The sequence below is a fragment of the Orycteropus afer genome, unplaced genomic scaffold (genome assembly GCF_000298275.1).
Source record: "Orycteropus afer afer isolate SDZICR_OR568_19922 unplaced genomic scaffold, OryAfe1.0 scaffold00136, whole genome shotgun sequence".
Classification (NCBI taxonomy): Eukaryota; Metazoa; Chordata; class Mammalia; order Tubulidentata; family Orycteropodidae; genus Orycteropus; species Orycteropus afer.
In genome coordinates this window covers 523,122-532,755 of record NW_006921723.1, presented here as the reverse complement: position 1 = coordinate 532,755, position 9,634 = coordinate 523,122, and the positions used below count along the sequence as shown (strand labels likewise).

General features: G+C 45.3%; 1 protein-coding gene across 1 annotated transcript in view; it reads left to right on the top strand.

The window, feature by feature from the left end:
• EPS15L1 (epidermal growth factor receptor pathway substrate 15 like 1) overlaps positions 1–9,634 on the top strand; it is a 144,680-nt gene that overhangs the window by 40,767 nt on the left and 94,279 nt on the right. The window contains exon 13 of the mRNA XM_042781588.1: positions 4,715–4,787. Within this exon, the coding sequence (XP_042637522.1) occupies positions 4,715–4,787 (73 nt within the window). The remainder of the gene's footprint in view (positions 1–4,714; positions 4,788–9,634) is intronic.

The window sequence follows — 9,634 nt, the reverse complement described above, 5'->3', positions numbered from 1 at the left end:
AAAAAAAAAAAAAAAAAGGACCAGGTTTGCTGGTCTGATAGAGACTCTGGTCCCTAGCTGCTCTTCACGTCTGGAATTGAACCCACTCCTGTGGTTTCCAGCCAAACAAAAGACAGGCATATGAGCTGAACATTTACACTAGGTAGATATATTCCTTGGAGAGAACAATCATGGGAGAATAGAAGGGCTATGTATGCACAGCTGTGTATGCATAGATCAGGGGGCAGGAGTGCATGGAGGGAAGGACACAGGGAAGAGGTAACTATGGGGAAGGAAGTGTGAGGGAAGCTGTTGCATTGTGGTAAATTGTAGTCAGTTTCATGAGACAGTGTATGTGAGCTGAATGAAAAGTAAATTTGCTCTGTAAACTTCCATCCAAATCACAATAAAAAATAATTAAAAGAAAAAAAAAAAAAGATTTACCACCTTGAAAACTGCTGAAGGGACAGGGAAACAACATCTTCTGACCTCTTACTACACAAGAAAATGACAAAAGCACCATCAGCAGCCCAATGCCTGCTTCTGTGAGGCGGGACATACCACCACCCTCCAGTCCTCTTACCAACTGTGACACCAACCGTTAACTCCCGCAGCACCCACCACCTCTCTCCTGGATTTGATAATTCACTGCAGTGGCCACACAGAACTCACAAATTATGGGGTTTATTAGGGAAGCAACAGGCTACAATTCAAGTTCAGGAACCCACTCAGTCTCTCTCAGCTGACCGACTATCTCTCAGCTGACAGTCTCTTTCAGTAGCACGTCTTTCTCTCAGCAGTGCGTGTCTCTCGTATTCTCTCTCATCAGCATGTCTTTCTCATCCGGCAGTTAGAGAGATTCTGTCCCTGCTTCTAGGAGGGCTCCTTCTGAGCCTGGCAGAATGGCCAAACAGAATCAATCCCAACATCAGAATTCTGTACACCTGAGAGAGTGAACTCCCCAGAAGATTGCTTCCTGTCACTCTCAACAGAAACACCCCAGATGGATAACTTTAACAATTAGGGGCTACTCAGTTGTTCATGGCAAATTCCATCATGGAGTTTACAAAGACTATGGCTGGAAAAGCCATACCGTGTACTTTACTACACCACAGGCACCCCTTGACTTTTCTAGCCATTATCCCTTTTATACTTCAAAAATTAACATCCCTTTCACCATCAGTTTAAGAATAACCACACCCATGAAAGTGTGTATGCCAGCTACTTCATGCCTTTATCTTCCACCATTTTAAATAGCCAACTTCTAAGGCATTTGACTGCTAACCAGAGGCTGGTGGTTCAAACCCACCAGCTATTCCTTGGAAGGAAGATTGGGCAACCTACTTCCACAGTGATACTGCCTCAGAAATCCAAGGAGGGGTCACTATGAGTCTCATTCAACTTGACAGCAGTGAGTTTTTTGACTTTTCTAATTTGCCCATCCCTATCAAACCAGTACTCTGAGGAGACAAGCATGTTCCTTTCACTCTGGAGAATCTTCTGTTCTGCTTGGAAGCTTTGGGCATCTGCATCCATAAACAAGCAAAGTCCAGCCCAATGCAAACCATCCATTTATAGCAACTTAACCCCAGCTCAGTGTCAAACACCTTCCTCTTCGTTTGGTTGGGTTTTGGTCAGCTCAGCCCTAGCCATCCCAGCTGGGTCATGGGTTCCAGCTCCCAAGTTTGGGAGTCACACTGTTCCCTTCACTTCAGACCAGCCAGCACCTTTTCTCACATCCTCAGTCCTCAGGGACTATTTCAACGCCTATAGACTTACAACTCCTTGCACTTCAGACCAGCCAGCCCTTCCTCTCATCCCCAGCCTCCGTGGCTTAGGTCAAAGAGTACCAAACTCAGCCTGTTTCTTCATTGCTGCTCTTCCCTCATTTTCACTTAAGTGGACCCAGGTGGTCACGAGAGAGTAGCATACAAGCCTACTACTCACTGGTTTCCTTTAACTTCCAGTCCCAGAAGGGGTTTCTCTCATGGACCATGACTTTCCTGCCTCGGTACACCCAAAGCCTAAATGCTTACTCGAAATTCAAAAAGCCAAAGTCTTTTTTTTTTTTTTTTTTCTTCCTGTCTTCAAGTCCTTTCTTCAAAGTAGTTCTCTCAGTAGTTCTGGGTAGGGCTTAGGTTTTCTACCTAAGTCCCCTATATTCTACACACAGGGTTTGAAACAAAAGCCTGTGTTTCCTCTGGGCAAATTCTATTTCCCATTTTAACATATCCAATCAAGTATTAGCTGAAGGTGGACTTACACGCTCTCCATTATCCATACCCCTTAATAATTCCTAATGTACAAGTAGATAAGAGAACATTCAATACCGATAGTACATTCAGATAAACATACTATCCAAAACACATAATCTTTTTTAAGACATTCCAGTTTCATTTCTTCGCCTTGATTATCTTCCCATTCTATGTATATGGCCTTGGGCCTTTGGCTGGGTGTAAGCAACAGCCCTAGCCTCTGGATCAGTCATCTCCTTTAATAGGTAACACCAACCAAAGTAACCATCTAAGAATCCAGTTTCACTTTACAGACCCCTTCCTTCTTGCTTTTACAAAATCTCATGCTTCTGTGAGTCTGGAGCCACTGCAAAGAATCCCACCACTTCTGACACCAACTGTCAAAGGGACAAGGAGGCCATTATCTTCCAACCTCCTCTGACTCCACAAGAGGAAGACAGAATCACCATCAGTAGCCCAAAGCCTATTCCTGTGAGACCAGACATCCTGCCTCCCTCCAGCCCTTTCACCAACCATTCCTCCTGCAGCACCCACCGCCTTTCTGCTGAGTTTGATAATTCACTGCAATGGTCACACAGAACTCACAGATTATGGGATTTATTAGGGAAGCAGTAGGCTTCAATTCAAGTTCAGGAACACCTTCAGTCTCTCTCACTGTTGACTGAAAGAGATGCACTGCTGAGAGATGTGAGAGAAACGTGCTGCTGAGAGAGATGTGAGAGACATACATTGCTGAGAGAGAGACATGCTACTGAGAGACTGAGAGAGATGGCGGCTGCTGAGGTAGACAGCCGGCTGAGAGAGACTGAGCATGTTCCTGAACTTGCATTGTAGCTTGTTGCTTCCCTAATAAACCCCATAATCTGTGAGTTCTCTGTGGCTACTGCAGTGAGTTATTGACCCCAGCAGAGAGGTGGTGGGTGCCATGGGAGGAGTGGTTGGTGTCAGGGTTGGTAAGAGGGCTGGAGGAGGCAGCATGTCTGGCTTCGTAGGAGCAGGCATTGGGCTGCTGATAGAGATTCTGTTCTCTTGTGGGGTTAGAGGAGGTCAGAAGTTGCTGCCTCCTTGCCCCTTTTGCAGAAGCCCAGTGGGAATTGCTGAGTTGGAGTCAACTAGATGGCAGTGAGTTGTTTGTTTTGAGGCTGACATGGAAGACCAAGAGGCTCTCCGCTCACCATGGGGATAGTTTCCACACTTGACCAAAATCTACAGCAGTGTGGCCTCCAAGGCGTATGCTGGCTCTGCTTGCTGTCACAGGGCCTTAGGGTCAAGGAGGGAGGCCCAGGGCTGTGCCAACTCCTTGGGCCATTGTAAAGGGTCTCATAGAGGTGTTGGTTCAGAGGGCCCTACTGGGGGTCAGCAGGAGAGCTCTTCTTGGAATCTTGGGGAGAGCTCATCCCCCAGCTCCTTTAGCTGCTGGCAGAGCCATGCTTCTCACAGCTATAGCTCTGAGCTCCTGGCTTTCTTGTTGGCTTTGGCCAGGGTCACTCTGCTTGCAGCCACCCGTGTCCCTTTTCAGGGGCCCCTCCATGGTGTATGGAGTCCTTCTCTACTCCTCGGAGTCTCTCTGCCTTCCTCCTCTGTTACCAGGCAGAGACAAAAAAACAACCTAAACCCAATGCCATCGAGTTGATTCCAACTCTAGCGACCCTACAGGGGTCCCTATAGGATAGAGTGGGACTTCTGGTGGCGTAGTGCCTAAGGCATTTGACTGCTAGCTAACCAGAAGGCTGGCAGTTCAAACCTACCAGCCACTCCTCGGAAGGAAGATTGGGCAATCTTCTTCCATAGAGATACTGCTTCGGAAAACCAAGGAGAGGTCTCTATGAGTTGGATCTGACAGCAATGAGTTTGGTTTGGTTTTTGGTTATAGGACAGAGTAGATCTACCCTAGTTCTGCTGGAAACGGACTGCCATGTCTTTCTCTGATGCAGCAGCTCATGGATTCAAACTGCTGACCTTTCCATTAGCAGCTAAACACATAACCACTGCACTACCAGGGCTGCCCACTCAGGGGGAGACAAGTTCCTGATTTTTGGATGTCTTCTGGTTAGATTAAGGAGCTCTGATGGCATAATCCCTAAGGCATTTGACTGCTAACCAGAGGGTTGGTGGCTCAAACCCACTAGCCACTCTGTGGAAAGAAGATGGGGCAGTCTACTTCCGTACAGATTTACCACCTCAGAAACCCAAAAAGGGTTGCAATGAGTGGGAATTGACTTGATGGCAGTGAGGTTTAGCTTATGGTTGGATTGGAAAAGGAGCTCCCTCACCACAGGTTCCATCCACACTTGGAGGGGGCGTGGTGCCAGGCAGGGACGTGGGGTGGGGTTCAGGGTACCTTCATCCCCGGAGAGCAATCAGTGCAGTTACTGTGGGATGAGCCAGGGGGTCTTGAAAGGGGTGGAGGGCCCACCCATCTGCATTCATCAACTCACTTGCTCTCTCTATGCTCTCATGAAATATCTCTAAACTTTCAGAGAGAAGTATTCACTGGAACAGGACATTAGAGAGAAGGAAGAGGCAATCAGACAGAAAACCAACGAAGTTCAGGTACGAGCTCGCTCACTTGGCCAGGCCTGTCTGTGTTCCGTGTAGTACAGGAAAACGCCCTTCTGCACAAGTGACACCAGGGCTGGGGCTGAAAGTGGATTTATTTGCATTTCCTCTAACAGTAGACAGTGGCCTTTTTTAATTGAGATAATCCACATAACACGCAATTGACCATTTGAAAGCATACGATTCATTGGCATTTAGTATATTCATCTTGTAGTATAGTTACCACCTCTGTCGAGTTCCAGAACATTCTTAACCTCACCCCCCCCTACACACCTCCCAGTGCCATGAGGATCAGTGATCTGTTCTCTGTGGATTTGCCTCTTCTGGAAATTCATGTACATGGAGTCTTACACTGTGTGGTCCTTGGTGTCTGGCTTCTTTCACTCAGCTTGATATTTTCAAGATTCAGTGGCTTCTGAATGGTTTTTGGGCAGTCTTGCTTGTAGTACCTCTTGGAGCATGGTGGTGGCCAGTAGAGGCTGTGGAGCAAGACCACGAGGGCTCAGATCCACTCTTATGACCTCAAGCAAGTGACTTAACACCTCAATGTTGGCAGTGAGCATTCTACATTCCCCAGGTAGTTGTGGGGCTGAAACATGAGGTCTGCCACGTGCTGGGTCAGCTCAGCTATTTTTATCATCGGAGCCAAGAGAAGGGTGTGATGTGACTTTGGTTCCTGCTGACTTTCCCAGCTGGGCCTGCCTTGGAGAAAATCAGGATGCACGCTCTAGGATGGACACCTGTCATGGCCCTGTGTGGCATGGGAGGCCTTTTGTTGTTAGTCAGTTTGGTTTTAGGCCATGGAAGCGTTGCCCATTTCTTGTGCCTTGTCCTTTCCTTACACCTCTCCCCCCAGGCCTGGGGATAGTCTCCATTTCCATGGCCATTGTCCCAGTGAGGGCTGCAGCTGCTCTGCCTGAGGCATTTGTTGTTTTCAGAACAGCTTTTTTGAGAAAAAAAGCCCCCTCCATTCCATTCACCCCACTTCAAGTGGACAGTTGAGTGGTTTTTAGTATGTTCACAAAGTTGTGTAGCCATCACCTCAGCTTTAGATCATGTCATCATCCCAGAAAGAAATGCTTTACCTTTCCTATTACCCTTTCATCGCTCAATCCTTCCTGGCCCCTGTTATGGTGCTTATTAGTTGCTGTTGAGTGGGCTCTGACTCATGATCACCCCACGCATAGCGCAACAAATCATTGCTTTATCCTGTGCCATCCCCAGGATAGATGCAGAATAGACCGTTCTGATCCATAGAGCTGTCCTTGGCTGATTTTCCAGAAGGAGATCATCAGGCTTTTCTTCCTAGTTTTAGTCTGGAAGCACTTCAAAAACCTGTCCACCGTGAGTGCCCCTGCTGTTATTTGAAATATATAGCTTCCAGCTATGATCATCAACATGCAAAGTATCACAGCATGATAAACTGACAGAAAGGGGGAAGGGGAAGTGGCTCCCAGTCCATGGCATCCACTAATCTACCTTCTATCTCTATGCACCGGCCTATTCTAGACATTCCATCTAAGTGAAATCATATACTGTGTGTCCTTTAGTGACTGGTTTCTTTCACTCAGCATAAAGTTTTTGAGGCCCATCCATGTCATAGCATGTATTCAGGACTTGATTTCTCTTTACAACTGAGTAGTAGTGCATTGAATGTGTTTATTCATTTGTTGATGGATACTTGGATTATTTCTACTTTTTGGCTGTTGTGAATAGTGCTGCTGTGAATGTTCACGTATAAGTTGCGTGTGGACCTTTATTTTCATTTCTCTTGTATATGTATAGAAGTAGTGGAGTTGGTGGGTCAAAGAGTATAACTGTGTTTTGAGGAACCACCAGATTGCACCATTTTTTATTTCTCCACATCCTCATCAACACTTGTTACTCTCTTTATTTTTTATTCTAGCCATTCTAGGGGGTGTGAAATGGTATCTAATTGTGGTTTTGATTTGCATTTCCCTGATGACTCTAAATCTTTAGGGAAGCAGGCTGCCACATCTTTCTCCCATGGAGCGGCTGGTGGGTTCACACTGCTGACTGTAAGTTTAGCAGATAAGCACATTAACAACTGCCCCACCTAAGCTTCTGTGAATGATGTCGAGCATATTTTTATGTACTTGTTGGCCGTTTTTTTAGATATGTTGAGATATGAGGTTTTTTATATAGCCCCTTATCAGAAAAATGATTTGCAGTGTTTTCTCCAATTCCTTAAGTTGTATTTTCACTTTTTTATTTTTAATTGTGCTTTAGGTGTAAATTTACAGAGCAGAGTTTGTTTTACATTCAACATTTCATGTACATTTAGTTTCACTCCCCATTTACCATCCCCAACCCTAACCCAGTCTCCTCCCCTCCCTACCCAATAACCCTCCCCTCGTGCCTCTCATAGTTATGCACTCCTGTGTGTCCTGCATTTCGTCTGTGTGAATGTTGCCCCTCTGATGCCCCGTGGTCAATTGCTCCAAGGGATGCATCCCCATAGAGTATGGGAGTGTGTCACCCTGGGTTGAATGGTCTGCATGTACGTCTTATTTACTGTTGGGCTGAGAGCCAGACCCTGAGAGTGACTTTTATTCCAGGCCCGAAGTGTATCCCAGGGCCATAGTATTGGGGGTCCTACCAGACTCCATCCGACCAGTAATTCTGGTCATTATTGTGTTTTTGGATTTTGTTCCATGTTTTTCCTCCCACTCTATCCAGGATCTCCAGTACTGATCCCTAGTGGTTGGCATTGGTAGCCGGGCACCATCTGGGTCTTCTGGTCTCAGGGTCCATCATGTCTTAGGGCTGATTGCTTCCAAATGCCCTTGTTTTTTGTACTCTTCTTCACTTCTGACGATAGGAGACCATTAGCTGCATCTTATATGGTCACTCGAAAGCTTTTAAGGCCCCAGTCGCTACTGACCAATGTAGATTGTGGAACAAGATTTTTATGTATTTTGTTGTGCCAGTTGAGTCTGTTGTCCCCCAATACTTTGGTCCTGAGTTGATAGATCTGTTGGATCTCTCTTTATTTTCATTTTTTATGGTGACCTTTGAAGTACAACAGTTTGAAATTTTTTTATTTTTATTTTTATTGTGATTTGGGTAAAAATTTACAGAGTAAATTCACTTTCCATACAGCAGTTCACATACACTTTGTCTCATGACATTGACCACAATTAACCACAATGTAACAGCTCCCCTCCCACTTCTCAATAATTACATCCTCCCTGTATCCATCCCTCCATGCACTGCTGCCCCCTGAGCTGTCTCCCTGTACATAAACAGCCCTCCCTTCTCCCATGATTGTTCTCTCCAAGGAGTGTATCGACCTCAGGTAAATGTTCAACTCATATGTCTGTCTTTTGGCTGGAAGCCACAGGTGTGGGTTCAGTTCCAGACCTGAAGGGCAGCTAGGGGCCGTAGTCTCAGTGGTTGCATCAGGCTCTATCAGACCAGCAAACCTGGTCTTCCCCGCCTTTTTTTTTCTCCAAATGATTTTGAGTTTTGTTCCACATTGTTCTCCCTCTCTATCCAGAACCTCCTACATAGATCCCCTTCCAAGTGGTTGACAGTGGTAGCCGGGCCCCATCTAGTTCTGGTCTCATAGTCGTATAGGCTGCAGATTGGATGGTGTAGCATTCGCTAGGACTAATTGTTTCCATGAATTTTTGGTTCTCTTCATGCTTCTTTGTTCTGGACGAGGAGAGACCCATCGTTGCATTTAGATGGCAGCTTGCAAGCTTCTAAGATCCCAGTCGCTACTTGCCAAAGTAGGAGGTGGAACAATGTTTTGTGTAGTATGTTATGCCACTTGAGCTTGATGTCCCCTGCAGCTATGGCAGTGAACCCACAGGTTCAACTACTTGGTTCCTCTGGGTAGCTGGCTGTGACCAAGCAGTGACTACCACCTTGCCCCTTCTCAGCTCTACTATACACCTGGGAATTCAGATCATACACATAAATTTATAGGACCATTGTCTGCCAACCCTATACATGTTCTTGGGTACACTCCTCGCTTCATAGACATACCTACTAGTTCAGCCTGTCTACCCACCTATCCACCCATATACCCATGTTTGCCTTCACTGACAACGCAGTACTGTATGTGCAAAAGGGTTCATCTTTGTTGTCTGTACCTCCCATGTACCTCTCTATGTCTTTTTCTTCCTCAGTGCCACCATATTGATCACTCACATTTGGTACATTGCCCTTCTCTTCACGCAAATCAATACTTATCTATCTCTATCTATCTAACAGCATTCCCTCTCCTCCCCTCCCACCCCTGGTAACCAACAAAGAAAATTTCCTTCCACATAGAAACCTTTCCTTGAGTTTTATAATAATGGACTAATACAGTATTTCCCCTTTTGTGATTGACTTATTTCAGTCAGCGTAATGTCCTCCAAGTTCATGCACATTATGTAGTGTTTTGCAGATTCTACATTATTCTTTTAGCATTGCATAGTATTCCGTTGTGTGTATGTACCATAGTTTGGTTACCCATTCTCAGTTGATGGACACCTAGGTTGTTATCATCTTTTAGCTATTGTAAATAGTGCTGCAATGAACATGGGTGTGCATATGTCTGTTCTTGTCATGGCTGTCACTGCTTTTTTTTTTAAATAATAAGATTGAACTTTATTTCTCATTTTTTCATGAGAAAAGTATGTTTTCTGTCACAGAATTTTTTCAGGATTCACTAATTATAATTTTTTTTTTTTTATTAGGATTTGGGTGAAGATTTATAGAGTAAATTACTTTTCATACAGCAGTTCACATATACTTTGTCTCATGTCATTGACCAAAATTTACAATGCAGCAGCTCCCCTCCCACTTCCTCCCCATAGTTACCTCCT